Here is a 24,459-nt window from a genome sequence, read left to right on the forward strand (position 1 = left end):
TAGAATGTAAAAATAAATAAATAAACAAAAACAAACAAATAAATAAATGCAAAAAAGAAAATATAATGATAATTTGTTGCATAATAATAATAATAATAATAATAATAATAATAATAATAATAATAATAAAAATACAATTATTATCATTATCATTATCATTATTATTATTATTAGTAGTAGTAGTAGTAGAATAGTAGTAGTAGTAGTATTCATATTATGTCAACCATTTCCACAGGCCGGATTTAAAGTATTAGTTCTTCGTCTTGATGACAATTTCGGTGTTGTCTCCTGGCTCCAGTGTGATGTAAATGTCACGGATGTTTGCATGAAGTTTCTCTGTTTGCAGGCTGAGCGCACTGATAGAGATGTCAGGTGATGTTCATATGATGGTGCCCAGACCCAGAGGATCAGGAGCAGACGTGGATGAAGAGTAAACATCCTGGCCTCATGCACGCATGTGCGTGTGAGAGAGACAGAGTGTGTATATGTGTGTATCAGTGTGTGTATGTGTGGAAATGCTAAACTGCTTCCCTCTTAAACCTCAGCGAGCCACAGTACACCAAACAAAACGTCAACGCCAGAAAGCCAGCCAGCAATGCCTGGTACATCCAGGGTACTGTTTCTGTGTGGATTTCTGCAAGGTCAAAGTACACAAACATGTCTATTGCTCTTAAAACCTGTGTTTTAGTAATATTTTATTTATAATCTAATCTTTCTTTAATGATTTTGTAATACAGACTCATCCAAATGTATCAAACAGTAGCTAGTAGACAGACAGACAGACAGACAGACAGACAGACAGACAGACAGACAGACAGATAGACAGACAGACAGACAGACAGACAGACAGACAGACAGACAGACAGACAGACAGATAGATAGATAGATAGATAGATAGATAGATAGATAGATAGATAGATAGATAGATAGATAGATAGATAGACAACAGACAGACAGACAGACAGACAGATAGATAGATAGATAGATAGATAGATAGATAGATAGATAGATAGATAGATAGATAGACAACAGACAGCTAGACAGACAGACAGACAGACAGATAGATAGATAGATAGATAGATAGATAGATAGATAGATAGATAGATAGATAGATAGATAGATAGACAGACAGACAGACATACAGACATACAGACAGACAGACAGACAGACAGACAGATAGACAGATAGATAGACAGACAGACAGACAGACAGACAGACAGACAGACAGACAGATAGATAGATAGATAAAAAAGATAGATAGATAGATAGATAGATAGATAGATAGATAGATAGATAGATAGATAGATAGATAGATAACAGACAGCTAGACAGACAGACAGACAGACAGACAGATAGATAGATAGATAGATAGATAGATAGATAGATAGATAGATAGATAGATAGATAGATAACAGACAGCTAGACAGACAGACAGACAGACAGACAGATAGATAGATAGATAGATAGATAGATAGATAGATAGATAGATAGATAGATAGATAGATAGATAGACAGACAGACAGACAGACAGACAGACAGACAGATAGATAGATAGATAGATAGATAGATAGATAGATAGATAGATAGATAGATAGATAGATAGATAGATAGATAGATAGATAGACAACAGACTGTGTATTTAATGCTACGGTCTGTCTTTAATCCTTGTAGTCAAAATGTTCTTAAAATTCGAATCAATTCACATTAAGCCATGTGTCGAGGTACCTGTAGGTATGGATATTTTACTATATTATAACTTTGTTTCTTGTAGTTGTATGTTTAGGGATGTTCGATATCTTTCAAATTTAATTTAGGTTCATAGTTATAGAATTCTTATCGTTAAATAAACACTTATTGTTATATTTCTATATATTTGTACAACGATTAAATGATTAATAATTGTAAAAATGAATCAAATGATTTTCATTACTTGAAAATGTGTGTGTGTGTGTGTGTGTGTGTGTGTGTGTGTGTGTGTGTGTGTGTGTGTGTGTGTGTGTGCGTGTATGTGTGTGTGTGTGTGTGTTATGTTGTACAGTTATGTTGTGCATGTCCTGTCTGCAATCAAATTAAATGGTGCACATAATAATAAGATACATTACATAATTTAATAATTATTTATTTATTGACCTAAACCAAATAATGCTGAAGCAAAATGGATCCTGTGGTTTTACTATCAAAACAATTGTTCAATTTAATTCTATTACATTTGATATTATTTGTGTAACGCATTTAACAATGGACATTGTCTCAAAGCAGCTTTACAGAACATAGAAATATATGTTTATTATTACACAAAGATTAATATTAGACAAAGGTTAAGATTAATATTAGACTTCTATTTACATGTGTTTGTATTTATGCCTAATGAACAAGTCTGAGGTGACTGAGGCGACTGTGGTGAGGGAAAAGTCCATTAGATGGAAGAGGAAGAAACCTTGAGAGGAACCAGACACAAAAGTGAACCTCATCCTCATTTGGGTGATACTGAAGGGTGTGATTATAACCTGTTATAAACACCAGAGAGTCTTATTATGAATAATGTCCTTTCTACAGACAGATACAGTCTGATAATTGTGTATTGATGAGGAGGATGTTGTCCTCAAAGACCACATGGAGTTGGCATCTTCTCTTTGAACACCTGAAATCTTCAACAGGAGCTGGCACATCTCTAGATGCCTCAGGATCCTCACAGTGTTGATGCTTCTTCTCACCGAAGGTCTGAAATCTTTATGAAGCGGAACACACCTGGAGATGGTACTATCTCTAGATGCCTTGGGATGGTAGAAAATCTGTTTTTAGTTGGCATCTTCTCTTTAAATGTCTAAATACTTCATGAAGCGGAACATAACTGGTGCTGTTAAATCTCTAGATGCCTCAGGATCCTCACAGGGTTGGCCTCATCTCGATGAAGGTCCAAAAATCTTCATGAAGCAGAAACCAACTGGAGCTGGTACAATCTCTAGATGCCAAAACTGTAGCCACGATTCCCGTCTCCGCCTTGTATGTGTGGAGTTTGCATGTTCTCCCCGTGCCTCGGGGGTTTCCTCCGGGTACTCCGGTTTCCTCCCCCGGTCCAAAGACATGCATGGTAGGTTGATTGGCATCTCTGGAAAATTGTCCGTAGTGTGTGAGTGTGTGAGTGAATGAGAGTGTGTGTGTGTGTGCCCTGTGATGGGTTGGCACTCCGTCCAGGGTGTATCCTGCCTTGATGCCCGATGATGCCTGAGATAGGCACAGGCTCCCCGTGACCCGAGACGTTCGGATAAGCGGTAGAAAATGAATGAATGAATGAATCACTTTTAACTTGCTTAAAAGACAAACATGTGTCCATAATTCCCCTTCTACAAATTCTATTCGTGTTTAAACAGAGATCACATGTCTCTCACGAGGGCCAGACGGGAGACGGTTATTAGTTAGCGTAAACTCCTGACCCAGATCTGACCCATGACGGGATTAAGTCCAACTGGTTGTTTACACAGGTACAGTAGGTACCAGGTGTGTGTTGTGTGTGTCTGTGTGATGCAGCACAGGTCCAAGTGAACTGTCACTGTTTAGCTCTTTGTGTGTGTGTGTGTGTGTGTGTGTGTGTGTGTGTGTGTGTGTGTGTGTGTGTGTGTGTGTGTGTGTGTGAGTGTGTGTGTGTGTGTGTGTAAGATTGTGTGTATTTGTTAACAGAACAGACAGTGTACAGAGAGCAGACTCTCTCTCTCTCTCTCTCTCTCTCTCTCTCTCTCTCTCTCTCTCTCTCTATCTCACACACACACACACACACACACACACACACACACACACACACACACACACACACACACACACACACACACACAAATTAGATTTGCTCTGTTTTTCCATTCTACATCTTCACATTTCCTGTATTAAACATGACCTTGACACAGAAAGGGCTGACACACACCGCATGCTGTGTACACTATGTACACTGTTATTTAAGTATCGCTCTAAATAATTCACATTATATAAATAAATCTGAGGAACGTTACGGTACGGTCCGCTTTAGGCAAACAAACTGAAAATTTTTACAAGGACTGCATGTGTAAGAAAAAGAAAAAGAAAAAAAAAAACACTATTTATTGTAGTTTTGCTTTCCAAACCTAAAACAAATGTAAAATCTATTTCTTCTGTCTCTGACTCAATCTCCGAGGCTTTCCTCTTAACATTCCTCATCGTCCACGATATTTTACATTCGGATATCTGTGTTTTGCAAGCCAACAACACAAAAGTGATTGCTGTGATTTATTTCCCTAACGCATTCCCTGTTTATTCTTCAAACCCCGGCTTCCAGCAGGTACTTGACAGCCGGAGCTGATAATATTGGAGCGGTGTAATAAAATATGTACACGTTTTCATGAATTATCCATTAGCTAAGAGCTCATGAATGATGTATTTGACCCAGCACATATTTTATTAATAGGATTTTCTTAATTGAGTTGCTTTGAATAAAGCAAGGATTAATCTCCAGATGAATATTAATAAACCTCCAAAGTTGATGTGGACGTTTTTCCCTCGGTTTGATACGAGACGGGACGATTTTACAGCCGCGTATCATTTTAATTATCTTTAAAAATGCTATATATATATATATATATATATATATATATATATATATATATATATATATATATATCAGATATAAATTAGTAGCGAATCGTAATTGTGGCGTATTTGAATAATTCATCAATAGACTGCGGATTGATTTAATCTCCAATCGAGGAAGTGCTCGGAGCTTGGCTGTGATTTGGATTTGTCATGCTCGAAGCCCCAGCTGCAACTCCTGCTTCCAGGATATTGAAGACTAATTGAAAAATGCACCTTCAGGAAAGTTCCAGAACGACACAGAGCCGCCCCCGTCGGCCCTGTCGCTTTTGAAAGCTTTTTTTTTTTCTTTCTTTCTTTTTTTGATGTTGTCACTCCAGATCTATTGTGTTTCTGACAGACAATCGAAGCGGCCTGTCGGCGGCTGGCAGCTCATTTCAGTGGCAGGTGGCAAACAATTAGACACAGCAATTTGGGCCGCGGCGGATGACATTAAAGCGTGCGGGCTTCGAGTAGTACATCCCGGCTACGTACGACAGCCCGTGCGAAAGCATTTCAAAAATAATACACTATGCAGCGGCGACTCATTTCATCCTGTCAGCCTTCATTAAAGGACTAAGGGCTGAGCTTGACAGGAGGGGAGAGCCGAGGGACACGGTGGACCCCTTCCGTTTAATCTGCCATCAACGCCCAGGAGACCCTTTCCTCACAACCCTTCTCACACACACACACAATACACAATACACAATACACAATAGTCGACACCTTTTCTATTCAGCAGACACACCTCATCTGCAACCTTCAGCCTGGTTTATAATCAGAATCAGACTGGGGTTGCACCAGGTGCTTTTCTCATCTCGAGTGTTTCACAGAATTTCATCGCAATTCCCAAGAAAGAAAACGTGAAGCGTTGTGTGAATGATTTTAAAACGATCCAACAGCGTCACGTGATCGGACGAGCGAGTGCCACATACGAGCACTGACTCATCTGGAACGATGCTGCTCTAATACTGAACCATGAACTGACCTGTGTTACGTTAACCTCAAAATAATCCTGTTTCTTAAAAATAGTGTTTAAAAAGCTTTGTTTTGGGGGAATTTGGGGAATCATTGGAACAGTAGTTTCATTAAAGTTTACAGGTTTACAGATAGATTAGACTTACTTCGTTAGCGGTCACGGTTGTATTCTATTAAACATTATAGCACCAAACTGTCGCATTCTCTCACACAATTAATCAGAAAATATTCCGTTGTTTTATACCAGCAGCTCTAACATCAGTTCCTCCTAACATACGGATCACAGGTTTATATTATTATAATATTAGTTTATATTATTACACAGTAATTCTTAAATAAATCAGTTACTGTGAATGATGTAGAGGTATAACTGACTTATTTATTACTGTCACATTGACTGCTATTGTGGTGGTGGTGTTTTTTTTATTATTATTATTATTATTATTATTATTTCAATTGCAATAAAAAACAATTCTAACTAAATTGCACTATAAGGACTGCTTTATTTCCGCAGTACTCGGTACAGTGACCATAAATGAATAGATATTTGTTGTGTCCGTGTTCAGTATTGAACGTCTTTGTCATGTCTCACTCCACAGTGGTAGTTAAATACGAAGCTCATATGAAAGTAGACACTCAGAGATTTAAGAATTTGTTGCACATTTTTTTTATAAAAATGTTTCAAACAAAGGGTGGGCACGGTGGCTTAGTGGTTAGCACGTTCGCTTCACACCTCCATGGTCGGGGTTCGATTCCCACCTCCGCCTTGTGTGTGTGGAGTTTGCATGTTCTCCCCGTGCCTCGGGGGTTTCCTCCTGGTACTCCGGTTTCCTCCCCTGGTCCTAAGACATGCATGGTAGGTTGATTGGCATCTCTGGAAAATTGTCTGTAGTGTGTGAGTGAATGAGAGAGAGTGTGTGTGTGTGTGTGTGTGTGTGTGTGTGTGTGTGTGTGTGTGTGTGTGTGTGTGTGTGTGTGTGTGTGTGCGCCCTGTGATGGGTTGGCACTCTGTCCAGGGTGTATCCTGCCTCGATGCCGCCTGAGATAGGCACAGGCTCCCCGTGACCCGAGAAGTTCGGATAAGCGGTAGAAAATGAATGAATGTTTCAAACAACAAAAATGGTTTGTTTTTTTAGACCCAAATCAAGCAGCTTTTTCGTTTGTTTCTTCAAAGTAAACCTCGATACATTTCAAACCCGTTTCTGCTCTCTGAGACGCCTCAAGCATTTGTTCATAAACAGCTCAAATTCGAAGGTGTTTATCTTCAACCACTAAAATTCAGTCCTGACTCATTTTATATCAAACTCTCAGGCAGAACATCATTCATTTCTTTACACTGATTGAAAATGTCCAATATGTCCATTTAACACCAGTGTACTTGTTAAAAAGGGTAAATGCACCTGTTACCATAGTAACAGTATACGGGATTTCTACAGCAGAATATACGACTAATAATAAATAAGATAAGATGCTTCATTGACATCGAGTCACATTACACCACCCTGTATTCGACTGATCGTTGATTATTTTCTCACGATACCGCACGAGATCATTCGTTGTCAATGAGAGATCCTGACTTCCAGAGACATCGGAGACGGCGAGCATCGGTGACTAGATGTGAGCGTGTCCAAATCAACGAGTCAAAAAAAAATTGAGAAAAGTTCAACTTTATGCAAATACAGATTGACTGGGGCTAGATGCCTTGGGTGCTGGGGCTACTGATGGGAGTAAAGATAGTAGGTCGTGAGTTCTGTAGTGAAGCTGATTAACGCTATCTGGGAGCATTGGTGGCTCAACTGGTTAAAGCTCTGCGTTGCTGACTGGGATATTGGTGTTGAAGGCCCAGCACTGCCAAGCTGCCACTGTTGGGCCCTTGAGCAAGGCTCTTAACCCTCGCTGCTGTATCTTAACTGACCCTGTGCTCCGACCTCAAACTCCAAATTTGGGATATGTGAAGTAAAGTACTCCACTACGCTGTAATGTTTATGTGGTCATGACAATGGATTCTATGCCCTAATGTCATATGGCAGTCAGTAGCAGGACTTCATAGAGACTGGAAACTTGATGCAATCAAACCCTTGTAAGTGTGAATGCAGCATTACACACAGATCTAAAAGCAGACCCAAGGCATCTAGAGATAGTACCATCTCCAGGTGTGTTCCGCTTCATAAAGATTTCAGACCTTCGGTGAGAAGAAGCATCAACACTGTGAGGATCCTGAGGCATCTAGAGATGTGCCAGCTCCTGTTGAAGATTTCAGGTGTTCAAAGAGAAGATGCCAACACCATGTGGTCTTTGAGGACAAAAACCTCCTCATCAATACACAATTATCAGACTGTATCTGACGGTAGAAAGGACATTATTCATAATAAGACTCTCTGGTGTTTATAACAGATTATAATCACACCCTCCAGTGTCACCCAAATGAGGATGAGGTTCACTTTTGAGTCTGGTTCCTCTCAAGGTTTCTTCCTCTTCCATCTAATGGAGTTTTTCCTCACCACATCACCTCATTAGGAATAAATACAAAGACATTTATTTATATATATATATAGATAGATAGATAGATGCCTTGGGTCTGCTTATATATTCATTCATTCATTTTCTACCGCTTATCCGAACTTCCCGGGTCACAGGTCTTCGGGTATCAAGGCAGGATACACCCTGGACGGAGTGCCAACCCATCGCAGGGCACACACACACTCTCATTCACTCACACACTCACACACTACGGACAATTTTCCAGAGATGCCAATCAACCTACCATGCATGTCTTTTGGACCGGGGGAGGAAACCGGAGTACCCGGAGGAAACCCCCGAGGCACGGGGAGAACATGCAAACTCCACACACACAAGGCGGAGGTGGGAATCGAACCCCCAACCCTGGAGGTGTGAGGCGAATGTCCTAGCCACTAAGCCACCGTGCCCCGATATATATATATATATTTTTTTTTTGTTTGTTTGTTTAGTGCTTTCAGAAGTGGACTTCGTCTCAAAGCAGCTTTACAGAACATATATATATGTTCTGTAAAGCTGCTTTGAGACGAAGTCCACTGCTGAAAGCACTAAACAAATAAAATCAAGCGTAATTTGATTGTATAATATTTAATGTGATGTAACACTTTCTCTGTTCATGGCAGAAGGCCTGCACTTGGAGTGTGTATGGAGTGTTTAGCAGCAGGGTCTAAACAGTACACCGGGATTAGCCGAGGAGGCATGTTTCCCTTCTTGAAATGGAGACGGATAACCCGGAGATCTTATCTGAACCCGGAATGTAAACACGCAGCCAAAATGTCCAGCTACCTTTTCAAACACAGACATTCTTAGTGATAGGCAGCGCACAGGACTGACGTGACTTACGGCTTGCTTACAAATGAAAAGTCGTTATGGTGTTCGCCGCTCGAAAGGAATAATCCCGGTATTTATCACGGGGCTGACTAATATTCTTTGTGCACTGTTGTTGTCAGAAAGTTATCACGCAATCACAGAGAGAGAGAGAGAGAGAGAGAGAGAGAGAGAGAGAGAGAGAGAGAGCGAGAGAGAAATCCTCATGCATTACAGAGACAGCACTGAAATCATTCATATCAGTTTGCCTTATGTAACATTAATGATAAAAGGAAGAGATAAATCAGATAACAAATACAGGTTAAAGCTTTTGACAGTAATGCTAACGTTAAATACGATCTGTCGTCTAGTCGAGAGGAATAACGATGATGCTCAGCATGGCCACAAAGTTCATCTGAGTTCATCATCCACTTTAGTTCTGATTCATTTAACCCTTTTTTAGTCCAGTTCCTGATATACTGTAACAAGCATCATGAAGTTCAGCTGGAGACAGACATTCTATCTACGATACATAAAGAACCGTCTTTACGTCCTGAGTTTTGCTTTCAGGAAGCTTTGTTTTGCTCGAGGATTTGTTCGAGTGTGAGATTTTCTGCTGTCCAAGCCTTATTTTGTTTTAGCACAAATAATATTGACTTTACATTACATTTACATTTACATTCTGTCAATAAAAAAAAATAAATCAGATCGGTTTCTAGTAACAAAACAAAACTAAATGTTACAGGATGATGTTTGTGTGTCAGTAAACAAAGTAACGTTATTGTGCAGAAACATTTTCAGGCAAAAAACAATGTTTTGATAATTTTCTTCATTAAATTACACCAGAAAATGTCCTTAGACTTAAGACTGCTATCTCACACCATATGTTTAAACTTTACTAAAATGGTTTATGACTGTTTATAGTATATTTCTCTTATAGAACATTTTAATGATTATTTATGAAAGCATTATAGGCATATAGAAAGCTTGTTTCTGTTTTATTAATTTTATAAAATTATTAAACATACTATATAGTAGTTAATGTGACCTGAGAGCTAATGTATGGCAAAACATTAAATAAACAAACAAACAAACAAACAAACAAACAAACAAATAAATAAATAAATAAATAAATGTTTTAACTGATAATTATTACAATTTATATTATTATTTTTCCTCTAATTTTTATTATTATGATAATAATAATTAATAATAATAATAATAATAATAATAATAATAATAATAATAATCATCATCATCATCATCATCATCATCATTATCATCATCATCATCAACATTATCATCATCATAACATGTTTCTATTGTATTATTTAAGTATTATAATTCATTTTTAAATCCTAACAAATAAGGACATAAGCTGTCTATATACAGTACATATTATTTATCTAATCAATAATGTATAATTATCACATTGTTAAAATATTTCCTTTCATTATCATTAAAAAAACAAAAAAAACCACAGTTTTTTTTTTTTTTTTTTTTTTACTGAAAAACACATCATAAACATAAACAAGATAAACACAAACATTTTTACCTGTCAAACGAGTGGAACTGCATGGGCATCATGGCCTGTGTCTCCCTCTTTAACACCTGGTTTTCAGGATACGCCGCCGGTTCCGGTCCACTCTCACCAACATCCAGAGGAGCCGCTACCAGACTCTTGAGGATCTCCTTGACGTTAATGCCCTTGTTGGATTGGCTGATGCTGGAGATAGAGGAAGCTGGTTTGAGGAGATCTGAATCAGCCAGGCTCTCCTGGGCTTTAGCCTCGGGTGAGAGGGTGCAGAGGATCCCGCGCAGACCGTCCGGTCCTCTGGAGCCGGGTTCCATTTCAGCTCCGTTAAACATGCAGGACGCAGGCTCGTCCCCGAGACCGGAGTCAGAGTGAGGCAAAGACACTTCAGCATGTGTCTCAAACCCCAAGGTCGGATCTTTACTGCTGTCTGAGTACATAAGGGGGTTTTCTGTTGGAGAAAAAAAAGCACAGGCATTATAAAATAATCCTAATGTACACCACTGCAGGCGCACAACATCCAACACTTTACATATCAGATATTAACACCCGAGCGATTTTCTGGACACTTAATAAGCTCAATTATCTGACATATACAGTTACTGACAAAACATAACATTAAAACATGACAGCATTTATGGATACGTATATCGTTTAGAATTCTAATGAACTTTAATCCAAAATGTATACCTGGAGTTCAGAGTTCAGTAAATTATATGTTCATTCATTCATTCATTCATTCATTCATTCATTTTCTACCACTTATCCGAACTTCTTGGGTCACGGGGAGCCTATCTCAGGCGTCATCGGGCATCGAGGCAGGATACACCGTGGACGGAGTCACAACCCATCACACTCTCATTCACTCACACAATCACACACTACGGACAATTTTCCAGAGATGCCAATCAACCTACCGTGCATGTCTTTGGACCTAGGAGGAAACCGGAGTACCCGGAGGAAACCCCCGTGGCACGGGGAGAACATGCAAACTCCACACACACAAGGCGGAGGTGGGAATCGAACCCCCAACCCTGGAGGTGTGAGGCGAACTTGCTAACCATTAAGCCACCGTGTCTCCCTAAATTATATGTTAATTAATGAAATTTGCCTGCACTGGACTTACAAACTTACATTAACAATAGTAAATTTTATTGATGTTAATTAATAGCAAACCTAAATAATAAATAAAGCAATATGTTTTTTGTTTCTTGTCATTAATATACTGTATTAAACCATCTACAGTATTTTTGCCCCCATGAAGAAACACAACTTTATAAGCCAGGTAACAGGTATAGGAAATATATACAGTATGTTGTTCTTTTAACTGCTTCCTGATCATCTCATTCAGATATTCTGATTTGGCACCCGTTTTAAACTGGACACACTTCCTGACACAACCATCCCATTTTTTCTGTGCTTGAGACCGACACTGAGAGTTAACCCCTGAGTGGCTGCGTTGGTTCCCTGAGAGCACATTATCCTGCCACTGGACCCCCATGGAGCCATAAAAAGTATATCTACATAAATCAAAAAGGTGTTGTTTTTTTTTCAGATATCAGAGAAACTAAAACATTCCCAGGATTGTGTTCCACTTTCACAGACGTCACGTCGCAGCCTCCCACATCCTACAGACACGACTACACCAGATTCTCATCTGCAGCAACAACTCGCTTTCTTCTTCCTCGTCACCAGCCTTCTGATTGTGTCTGTACTCTGTACTTAGTTCATTAAGTTCATTAAAGGACCTTTGTTTTGGTTTATACTGTACGTTGTGAAGTATAGGTTCATTTCTCCAGAGTCCGTAAATCTCAGGTTCTTTGAACTGCTACTGAATCACTGAAGGGACCCCGAACAATGCCCTTAACCCTCAAATACTCAGCTGTGTAAAATAAAAATATACAGTAAGGGGTTTTTTACACCTGGTGACTTCATGCGTTTTCTGTGATCAGATAGCTGTCCGATGGTAAAAAGACCAGGTCTAAATGCCCTCCGAAACGTTTTGGATATAAATCCGACCGTACAAACCCCTTCAGGAGGAGGTCTGGGATGCATTTCAGATGAAACTGGACAGGTGTAAATGAATGTGGTTGTTCAAGCCACATACGTCAGCACTATACTCCTCCCAAACGGAAGTACGTCATTCGCAGGTGATCTTTCACCCAGGCGTCTCGTCGGGTCTTAAAATGCAGCAAACAGTAAACGCTGTTTTTTGTAGCATAACCGCCGTAACAAAGACGTTTTTTTCGTCCTCATTTTGATCGCGTTCTGAAAACCGCATACACCAAAGCGTGTTCCATTTCAATTACCCCGGAAATGAGGTCAAATATATTAGCATTTTGGACGGGAGTTAAAAGATGGGATCGATATCCCGATTCACCGAGACGCGTTTATGTGGCCTGATGTAAATGGAACCGTTTTAACAAATCAGATAGCTATCGGATCAGAGACAACACACGAAGTGTCCGAGTGTAAAAAGGCCCTAAATGTAATGCGAGCTATCTTCCTGTTAATGTGCATACTGTATAAAAATCAATCAATTCCAGAATATTTCCATAAAACGTTCATTTTCGGTGCTATATCACAATCCTGTTAAAATGTTGTTGTTTAAGATTCAAATGAATTGAAACAGTGAGTGTAAACACAAGACATGTGCAGATGGAAGCAGACTTCACACACTCGCACATTCACACCCAGCCGTTTTCCAACCACTCTGGCGTCCTGATGAATATTCATATCTTCTGCTAATGAGGGCAGAAGCAAAAGACACGATGTCTAGATGCCATCTTGGGCTTTCACAGTTATCTGGTACATACTGAAGCATGTGAAAATATTCTGCTGTCTTTATTTATTTCTTGGTTGTTGTTTTTTTTTCCCTTTAAATATAAGAGATGAGGTGATGCTTCTTTTGTATGATCCCATTCTCCTCTGCTGGATTGCTCGCCTAATGGCCACTGACAGTCAGCGCTGGAAACAACACCATCATCTTCTGAGTCCTCATATGTTGGCTTTGTCCGTTTTTCTCTTCCCATGAAGCTATATTACACTCGGACTTTTTCTTTCTCTTTTTCTCCTTCTGGCTCGTTCGTACTTTCCTCCACCCCTCATCTTCATCATATTCTTTGAAGGTTATTTCATCTCCGCTCGTCCCTTCCAACATCTCAGATGTAAGAAAAAAAAAATCCTTTGATAAGCCTGCGAGTCACATTCTATCAGGCCCTTTTTAGGCCCTTTAAGTGTGACTGACGCTCTCGGCCGAGCTCCCCGGAGTGCTCGCGAGTTCAATTCCATGCAGCATAATTAAGCAGACGTGAAATTCGAAGAAGGAATAGAAGGAAAGATGGAGGCATCTAGTCAATGATTGAGCATAGATGGAGATGATGAACAGCAAAGAGAGAGAGAGAGAGGGAGAGAGGGAGGGAGAGAGGGAGGGAGAGAGGGAGCGAGAGGGAGCGAGAGAGTCCTGCTTTTCTGTACCCACATGAGACGTTGTTACTGTAAATGAAAATGATATTGTTCCCCTCCACTAGAGGGCATCATTTCCTAAACAGTAGACTACTTCCTCACGCACATCTTGAAGACTTCCTTTTTTGCCACATAAACATTACAGCCAGAGAAATTCTTTCTTCGCATATCCTAAATTTGGAGGTTGGGGTCAGAAAAAAAGGGTAGTAGTAGTAGTAACCATTATAGGGTCAGCCATGATACAGAGGGTTAAGGGCTTTGCTCAGGGGCCCAACAGTGGCAGCTTAGCAGTGCTGGGGCAAAAACCCTAAGGTTCTATTCAACAACCCAGAGCCCCAACCACTTGGGACACCAGTGCCATGGGATATATCGTGGTATGTACTGTATGTATGTACTGCATGTACATGCAAGCTAATAATAATAATAATAATAATAATAATAATAAGTGGTGTGTGTTCACAGTGTGTTTGGTGTGTGTGGTGTGTGTTCACTGTGTGTGTGTGTGTTCACTGCTGTGTGTGTGCACTTCGGATGGGTTAAATGCAGAGAACGAATTCTGAGTATGGGTCACCGTACTTAGCCGTATGTCACTTTACTTCATAATAATATTAATAAGAATAATAATAATAGTAGTAATAATAATAATAATAATAATAATAATAATAATAATAATAATAATAATAATAGTAATAACAACAACAACAATAATAATAATAATAAGATGATGATGATGATGATGGTGAGCAGCACCTGTGCTCGTCGGAGAGTTGATTTCGTGCCGAACGCTCCTCCCTAAATGGTTGACGGCTCTGATCGTCTCACGTTGTGGCTCCAAGATGTCTCGATACTTGGACACCATCAAAACAGAGATGAAGTAGACCACAGCCAGGGCCAGGAACTGTGCCTGCTTCCCATCATCCTATACAACACATCACAAGGCATCGTGTCATGTTAACACGCAGGTAGGAGGGTTTTCTACAAGTCAGGCGCACGTGAAGGGTTCGACCCATACGTTCAGTGAATAAACCCTCGGACAGTGAAGGCATTAACTGTGAAATAGAAATATAGAGGGGAAGCCTTTAATACCATGCTAAAAAATGAGCTTCCTCCTATTTTTATGGTGTCCGTGTTCAGTATCGAACGTCTTTGTCATGTCTCACTTCAAGTTAGTGGTTAATATGAAGCTCATATGAAAAAGTAGACACTTAGAGCGTTAAGAATTTGTCGTGTTTCATAAATATTTCTGGTTTTATCTGGCTTACATGGTGCGATACATTCATAAAAAAGGTCTTTTTTTTCTCCCGACTGACGTTCGTATCTTCACAGTAAACGTTGATATCAAACCCGTTTCTGCTCACTGAGACGCCCCGAGCGTTTGTTCATGAGCAGCTCAGATATGAAGGTGCTTATCTACAACCACTAAAATTCAGTGTAAGGTTATCAACAGAGGGACAAACACACGTCTCACACCGAAAGCCTACAGAGTCCTGACTCATTACAGATCAGACTCACAGACAAGAACGTTGTTCGTTTCTTTATACTGGTTGAAAATGTCCCATAAGTGGAGTGTAAAGCCAGTGAAATGGGTTAAAGGATTATTGTAGAAATAAATAGAAACACTCCAAAATTCTATTTTAATGTGTATGTTTACGTCCTCCAACTTCTATATATATATATTTTGTATATACAGGTTTTTTTTTATTATTATTATTTATCGCTCAGTTATTGATGTATATTTTTTTCCCCCCTGAAATATTTCTTAAAATTCTCCAGTTTCTTCTGACGTCTTTGTTATAACTCTGACAGATGCCTTCAGATCAGGTCTGGAGACTGAGACAGTCATGGGGGGGAGGGGGAAGAAAGGATTTTCTCTTCTTATTGATTTGTATTGTGTTCTGGATTGTTGTTATGTTGAAGCACGAAGACAGATTTGATTTTCAACTCACAAATCACAGGGGGTGCAAACTTTTGCACAAGTCAAACGTACACGAATCTAATAAGATGGTAAAGTATACTGGTGGCTTAAGGTGAGTATTTAGAGTAAAGTTTTCGGTCGATGAAAAAGAAAGTAAAATAAAGTGAGTGTCGTGTTTATCTCTGCTCGGGGATCACGTACGACGTCTCGGAAGACGACGGCACGCAGACGGTTGATGTCCACGTCCTGCAGGAGACGATCTGGGTCCTTAATGGGAGAAATGTTGCTGGGGAAATTTTCTATGGAGGTCTGAAGCAGAATAAAACTGTACGTGAGACAACACACTTCATCTTAATACAGTGAAGTTTTATAGACACCTTTACACTGAGGGAATACACAGAAAGAATAAACGTGTGTATGACAGCAGACGGAGAGAGAGAGAGAGAGAGAGAGAGAGAGAGAGAGAGAGAGAGAGAGAGAGAGAGAGAGAGAAGCCAGGAGGGCGTAGAGACAGACAGAAAAGGACAGAGGCAGACAAGGATGGAGAGATGGGGGAGAGAAACAGATAGGGAGAGAGAGAGGGAGAGTGGTAGAGAGAGCAACAGATAGAGCGGGAGAGAGAGCAACGTATTGGGAGAGACAGGGAGAGAGACAGGAAGAGATAAAAAGAAGGAGAGAGAGAGAAAGGAAGGGAGAGACAAAGAGGAAGAGAGAAACAGAGAGGAGACAGAGAGGGAAAGAAAGAGAAAAATAGTAAAAAAAAGAGAGACAGACAGGGATAGGGAGACACAGAGAGAGAGAGAGAGAGAGAGAGAGAGAGAGAGAGAGAGAGAGAGAGAGAGAGAGAGAGAGAGAGAGAGAGAGAGAGAGAGAGGAGACAGAGAGGGAAAGAAAGAGAAAAATAGTAAAAAAAAAAAAGAGACAGACAGGGATAAGGAGAGAGAGAGAGAGTGTGTGTGTGTGTGTGTGAGAGAGAGAGGAAGAAAGAAACAGAGAGGAGACAGAGAGGGAAAGAAAGAGAAAAATAGTTTAAAAAAAAAATATGGGATAAGGGACAGACAGGGACAGACAGGGATAAGGAGAGAGTGTTTGTGTGTGTGTGTGTGTGTGTGTGTGTGTGTGTGTGTGTGTGAGAGAGAGAGAGAGAGAGAGAGAGAGAGAGAGAGAGAGAGAGAGAGAGAGAGAGAGAGAGAGAGAGAGAGAGAGAGAGAGAGAGAGAGAGAGAGAGAGAGAGGAGCGAACACCTTGTTGGAACTCTGCATGCTCTCCTGAGATTTCACACTGGACATACAGGACTTCATTCCCCTGTAACTGTGACGCTGTCTGCACTCTAAACAACTCCTCACAGCCACACAGCACACTGAGAGAGAGAGAGAGAGAGAGAGAGAGAGAGAGAGAGAGAGAGAGAGAGAGAGAGAGAGAGAGATGAAAAATGTATACATCCAGGTTTAAAGTCTTTGATATTGCACTGCATCTAAACTTTAGGAATGCAAAACACACTGATGGAAAAACAGAGAAAAAAGACAAAGAGTGTGTAAGAGAGAGAGATAGAGATAGAGAGAGAGAGAGAGAGAGAGAGAGAGAGAGAGAGAGAGAGAGATGATGCATGCAGTCTGACACTGAAAAGAAAAAATAACAGGCAGATACTGAAGTGTGAATAAAACATTATATAACTCATCACTCCAGAAAAAAAAAAACAGATAGAAATGTCAAAAAAAAAAACAAAAAAAAAAAACATTGGCGTCTACACAGAAACGAAGCTGCACTGTCTCTCGCTTTGTCTCACCTAAACGTTTCTGTCTATTTGTATAGATTTATATTTTTATATACATCCTTTCTTCTTTAAGTGAGCGTTTAACATCTTGCTTCACACGCACATACAGTACAGACTAAATAGACAAGCTATATTTAAGCTCTATTTTCTGGGCGTCAGCACCAGCATATCGCTGGGAAGCATGGGGGGGGGGGGGGGTGTTAGTCAGGCATGGTAAGGTTATGGCAGCGTCCAGGATGAACAGTGCTGTAGGATCGTTACTGAACACAGTGGAATGGGAGATTGAGCTGAATAGGAAGGGCATTGTACTGTAATTAGGGGATCACCTGATCACATCACAACACCCTCAAAGACAGTTACGCTGTCAAGGATGAAAACTTTCCAGCTTTGGCAAACTTGTTTCCTCCGGGTACTCCGGTTTCCTCCCCCGGTCCAAAGACATGCATGGTAGGTTAATTGGCATCTCTGGAAAATTGTCCGTAGTGTGTGAGTGTGTGAGTGAATGAGAGTGTGTGTGTGCTCTATGATGGGTTGGCACTCCGTCCAGGGTGTATCCTGCCTCGATGCCCGTTGACGCCTGAGATAGGCACAGGCTCCCCGTGACCCGAGGTAGTTCGGATAAGCGGTAGAAAATGAATGAATAAACTTCAGTCATCGACAAATGAACAGAATGGTATACAGACCCTCACGGTAAGAAGACAAAAGCTATCAGACTTCCTAGCTGTTAAGACACAAGTTGCTCTAGTAAGATGTCGCTTCCAGAACATGGACCAGATGGATGACGTCTTTTTCAGTTTTGAAAAAAGAACGGGCTAAAAATGTAATCATAATCTGCGCTCTGAACCTGGACACATTTTATCTGAGCCAGACAATATACGGAAAGGAGCGATCAGTTTTTATAAAAACAAAAAGTTATCAATGTGAATATAATGTAGAGAATATACTGTGGAGAATATACTGTAGAGAATATACTGTAGAGAATATACTGTGTAGAATATACTGTGGAGAATATACTGTAGAGAATATACTGTGGAGAATATACTGTAGAGAATATACTGTGGAGAATATACTGTGTAGAATATACTGTGTAGAATATACTGTAGAGAATATACTGTGTAGAATATACTGTAGAGAATATACTGTGTAGAATATACTGTAGAGAATATACTGTAGAGAATATACTGTGTAGAATATACTGTGGAGAATATACTGTGGAGAATATACTGTGGAGAATATACTGTAGAGAATATACTGTGGAGAATATACTATGGAGAATATACTGTAGAGAATATACTGTGTAGAATATACTGTAGAGAATATACTGTGTAGAATATACTGTGGAGAATATACTGTAGAGAATATACTGTGGAGAATATACTGTAGAGAATATACTGTGGAGAATATACTGTAGAGAATATACTGTGTAGAATATACTGTAGAGAATATACTGTAGAGAATATACTGTAGAGAATATACTGTAGAGAATATACTGTAGAGAATATACTGTGTAGAATATACTGTGGAGAATATACTGTGGAGAATATACTGTGGAGAATATACTGTAGAGAATATACTGTAGAGAATATACTGTGGAGAATATACTGTAGAGAATATACTGTGGAGAATATACTATGGAGAATATACTGTAGAGAATATACTGTGTAGAATATACTGTAGAGAATATACTGTGGAGAATATACTGTAGAGAATATACTGTGTAGAATATACTGTGTAGAATATACTGTAGAGAATATACTGTAGAGAATATACTGTAGAGAATATACTGTGTAGAATATACTGTAGAGAATATACTGTAGAGAATATACTGTGTAGAATATACTGTAGAGAATATACTGTAGAGAATATACTGTGTAGAATATACTGTAGAGAATATACTGTGGAGAATATACTGTAGAGAATATACTGTGTAGAATATACTGTGTAGAATATACTGTAGAGAATATACTGTAGAGAATATACTGTAGAGAATATACTGTGTAGAATATACTGTAGAGAATATACTGTAGAGAATATACTGTGTAGAATATACTGTGTAGAATATACTGTAGAGAATATACTGTAGAGAATATACTGTAGAGAATATACTGTGTAGAATATACTGTAGAGAATATACTGTAGAGAATATACTGTAGAGAATATACTGTAGAGAATATACTGTGTAGAATATACTGTAGAGAATATACTGTAGAGAATATACTGTGTAGAATATACTGTAGAGAATATACTGTAGAGAATATACTGTAGAGAATATACTGTGTAGAATATACTGTGTAGAATATACTGTAGAGAATATACTGTGTAGAATATACTCTGTAGAATATACTGTAGAGAATATACTGTAGAGAATATACTGTAGAGAATATACTGTGTAGAATATACTGTAGAGAATATACTGTAGAGAATATACTGTGTAGAATATACTGTGTAGAATATACTGTAGAGAATATACTGTAGAGAATATACTGTAGAGAATATACTGTGTAGAATATACTGTAGAGAATATACTGTGTAGAATATACTGTGTAGAATATACTGTAGAGAATATACTGTAGAGAATATACTGTAGAGAATATACTGTGTAGAATATACTGTAGAGAATATACTGTAGAGAATATACTGTGTAGAATATACTGTGGAGAATATACTGTAGAGAATATACTGTGGAGAATATACTGTAGAGAATATACTGTGGAGAATATACTGTGTAGAATATACTGTGTAGAATATACTGTAGAGAATATGCTGTGTAGAATATACTGTAGAGAATATACTGTGTAGAATATACTGTAGAGAATATACTGTAGAGAATATACTGTGTAGAATATACTGTGGAGAATATACTGTGGAGAATATACTGTGGAGAATATACTGTAGAGAATATACTGTAGAGAATATACTGTGGAGAATATACTGTAGAGAATATACTGTGGAGAATATACTATGGAGAATATACTGTAGAGAATATACTGTGTAGAATATACTGTAGAGAATATACTGTGTAGAATATACTGTGGAGAATATACTGTAGAGAATATACTGTGGAGAATATACTGTAGAGAATATACTGTGTAGAATATACTGTGGAGAATATACTGTGTAGAATATACTGTGTAGAATATACTGTAGAGAATATACTGTGGAGAATATACTGTAGAGAATATACTGTGGAGAATATACTGTAGAGAATATACTGTGTAGAATATACTGTAGAGAATATACTGTAGAGAATATACTGTAGAGAATATACTGTGTAGAATATACTGTAGAGAATATACTGTAGAGAATATACTGTGTAGAATATACTGTGGAGAATATACTGTGGAGAATATACTGTGGAGAATATACTGTGGAGAATATACTGTGGAGAATATACTGTGGAGAATATACTATGGAGAATATACTGTAGAGAATATACTGTGTAGAATATACTGTAGAGAATATACTGTGGAGAATATACTGTAGAGAATATACTGTGTAGAATATACTGTGTAGAATATACTGTAGAGAATATACTGTAGAGAATATACTGTAGAGAATATACTGTGTAGAATATACTGTAGAGAATATACTGTAGAGAATATACTGTGTAGAATATACTGTAGAGAATATACTGTAGAGAATATACTGTGTAGAATATACTGTAGAGAATATACTGTGGAGAATATACTGTGTAGAATATACTGTGTAGAATATACTGTGTAGAATATACTGTAGAGAATATACTGTAGAGAATATACTGTAGAGAATATACTGTGTAGAATATACTGTAGAGAATATACTGTAGAGAATATACTGTGTAGAATATACTGTGTAGAATATACTGTAGAGAATATACTGTAGAGAATATACTGTAGAGAATATACTGTGTAGAATATACTGTAGAGAATATACTGTGTAGAATATACTGTAGAGAATATACTGTAGAGAATATACTGTGTAGAATATACTGTGTAGAATATACTGTAGAGAATATACTGTAGAGAATATACTGTAGAGAATATACTGTGTAGAATATACTGTGTAGAATATACTGTAGAGAATATACTGTGTAGAATATACTCTGTAGAATATACTGTAGAGAATATACTGTAGAGAATATACTGTGTAGAATATACTGTAGAGAATATACTGTGTAGAATATACTGTGTAGAATATACTGTAGAGAATATACTGTAGAGAATATACTGTAGAGAATATACTGTGTAGAATATACTGTAGAGAATATACTGTGTAGAATATACTGTGTAGAATATACTGTAGAGAATATACTGTAGAGAATATACTGTAGAGAATATACTGTGTAGAATATACTGTAGAGAATATACTGTAGAGAATATACTGTGTAGAATATACTGTAGAGAATATACTGTAGAGAATATACTGTGTAGAATATACTGTAGAGAATATACTGTAGAGAATATACTGTGTAGAATATACTGTAGAGAATATACTGTAGAGAATATACTGTGTAGAATATACTGTAGAGAATATACTGTAGAGAATATACTGTGTAGAATATACTGTAGAGAATATACTGTAGAGAATATACTGTGTAGAATATACTGTAGAGAATATACTGTAGAGAATATACTGTAGAGAATATACTGTGTAGAATATACTGTAGAGAATATACTGTAGAGAATATACTGTAGAGAATATACTGTGTAGAATATACTGTAGAGAATATACTGTAGAGAATATACTGTGTAGAATATACTGTAGAGAATATACTGTGTAGAATATACTGTAGAGAATATACTGTAGAGAATATACTGTGGAGAATATACTGTAGAGAATATACTGTGTAGAATATACTGTAGAGAATATACTGTGTAGAATATACTGTAGAGAATATACTGTAGAGAATATACTGTGGAGAATATACTGTAGAGAATATACTGTGTAGAATATACTGTAGAGAATATACTGTAGAGAAGACCAGACAACAGAGCAAATCTTCCTAAATGAACTGTCCAAGGTGTCACAAGACTCAGATACAGCGTTGGAGCATCAGAAGAGCTGCAGAAAGCATTACAGAGTATGGAGTGTGGCAAGGCACCAGGCATAGATGGGCTTCCAGCTGAATTTTATAAGTCCTTCTGGAACGTCATAGGGAAGGATGTACTGGAAGTACTGAATAGACCGGTATCATTTGGGCAAGTCGTGGCCTAATGGTTAGAGAATCTGACTCGTAATCCTAAGGTTGTGGGTTCGAGTCTCGGGCTGTGCACGACTGAGGTGTCCTTGAGCAAGGTACCGAACTCCCCAACTGCTCCATGGGCGCCGCAGCATAAATGGCTGCCCACTGCTCCGGGTGTGTGTTCACGTTGTGTGTGTGTTCACTGCTGTGTGTGTGCACTTTGGATGGGTCAAATGCAGAGAACGAATTCTGAGTATGGGTCACCGTCCTTAGCCGTATGTCACGTCACTTTCACTATGTACCGATCACAAAATGCCTTACTACAAGCCTGGGAAGTGTTCAGGAAGAGGTTATCCACACAGACAAGACATACTGTATACCTGGGAGGTCCATATTTGATAACATCTCCTTAGCTCCTGAAAATGGGGTTTATATCCATAGACCAAGAGAAAGCTTTTGATCGGGTAGAACGTTTGGTGCCTTTGGTTTTAGCTCTGATTTCTATAGAGTTGTATACTGTGATATTGACAGCGTGCTGAAGCTCAATAGCAGCTCATGTGCTCCCTTTGAAGTGTGTAGGAGGGGTAAGGCAGGGTTGGTCTCTGTCTGGGATGCTGTATACGTTAACTATAGAACCTCTTATAAACAAGAAAGCTAAGCTAAATGGTATCTAAGTTTTATACATTTTATCTCATTTTTATACAACTGAGTAATTGAGGGTTAAGGTCCTTGCTCAGGGGCCCAGCAGTGGCAGCTTGGTGGACATGGGAATCGAACTCACAAACTTCCAATTGGTAGCCCAACACCTTAACCACTAGGCTACCATATCCACAATACTGATGATATTGTAATAATGGTTAATAAGCAGAGAGATGTGAACACATTAAAAAGTATCTATAGACTTTGGAACAATATCTTCAGCCAAAATCACCTGGAACAAAAGCGAGGCTATTTTACATGGTCAGTGGTTAAAGGTAGGGTCTCCGATTTTTGAGGAATGCTTCAGAAAACTGAGTCGGGCCGAATAATAAACAAAAATCAAAACAAACGTGTAGCCAATGAGCAGAAAGGGGTGGGGCTTGTCAGTATGCGGCGGAGAGAGTGTTCAGTGCGCATGTGTGACATTAGCACAAAGCGGTTTTAGTAGTGACATGGAGGATAAAAACAAAGAAATAACTCCTAAGCTAAACGCTGTTACTACACAAATAACACCTCTTTTCTATCACAGTAATGTAGAGAGGCAGCTACAACCGTGTTTTGTGTAGTAGCAGTGTTTAGCTCAGGAGTTATTGACTCGGGAAACTCCAATCTGTGAATATGTGGCCGACTTTACTTAAGATGCCGAGGCGCTTTTTTCCTTCTCGATAGGTGAGTAATGTTGGTTTTGCTTTGTTACACAGAACTAATATATGCCTTTGTCCTTTACATGATGATGCTTGTGTGTCATTTTTGCTTGTTTGTTTATCTGCAATCGTATTGTTCTTCCCTTCAGCTATGATAAAGACACATTTCTTTCCGTTAGTCGCCTGGGTTACGTATGTATGTGTGGGCGGAGCTATCGATACAGGGGTGGGACCCATTTGGGTTAGGGGCGTGTTTGTTTTGGTGATTACAAATGTTGACATTGGGTTTCAAAAATCGGAGACCCTGCTTTTAAGTGATGTGCCCAAACCCCCAGGAGAACTATTTTGAAAAGAGGAGGGTTTAAGTACCTG

At 38.7% G+C, this 24,459-nt stretch overlaps 1 protein-coding gene across 6 annotated transcripts in view; it reads right to left on the reverse strand.

Annotated features, from left to right (window-relative positions):
• The window catches only part of nbeab (neurobeachin b), a 417,880-nt gene that overhangs the window by 197,395 nt on the left and 196,026 nt on the right, over window positions 1-24,459 (reverse strand). For all 6 annotated transcript variants that reach the window (XM_047820677.1, XM_047820673.1, XM_047820672.1 and 3 more), the window contains 4 exons: window positions 17,054-17,169; window positions 16,011-16,118; window positions 14,645-14,813; window positions 10,451-10,880 (listed from right to left, as the gene is read on the reverse strand). In XM_047820677.1, the coding sequence (XP_047676633.1) occupies window positions 10,451-10,880; window positions 14,645-14,813; window positions 16,011-16,118; window positions 17,054-17,169 (823 nt within the window). The remainder of the gene's footprint in view (window positions 1-10,450; window positions 10,881-14,644; window positions 14,814-16,010; window positions 16,119-17,053; window positions 17,170-24,459) is intronic.

This window comes from Tachysurus fulvidraco, chromosome 11 (genome assembly GCF_022655615.1).
Source record: "Tachysurus fulvidraco isolate hzauxx_2018 chromosome 11, HZAU_PFXX_2.0, whole genome shotgun sequence".
Classification (NCBI taxonomy): Eukaryota; Metazoa; Chordata; class Actinopteri; order Siluriformes; family Bagridae; genus Tachysurus; species Tachysurus fulvidraco.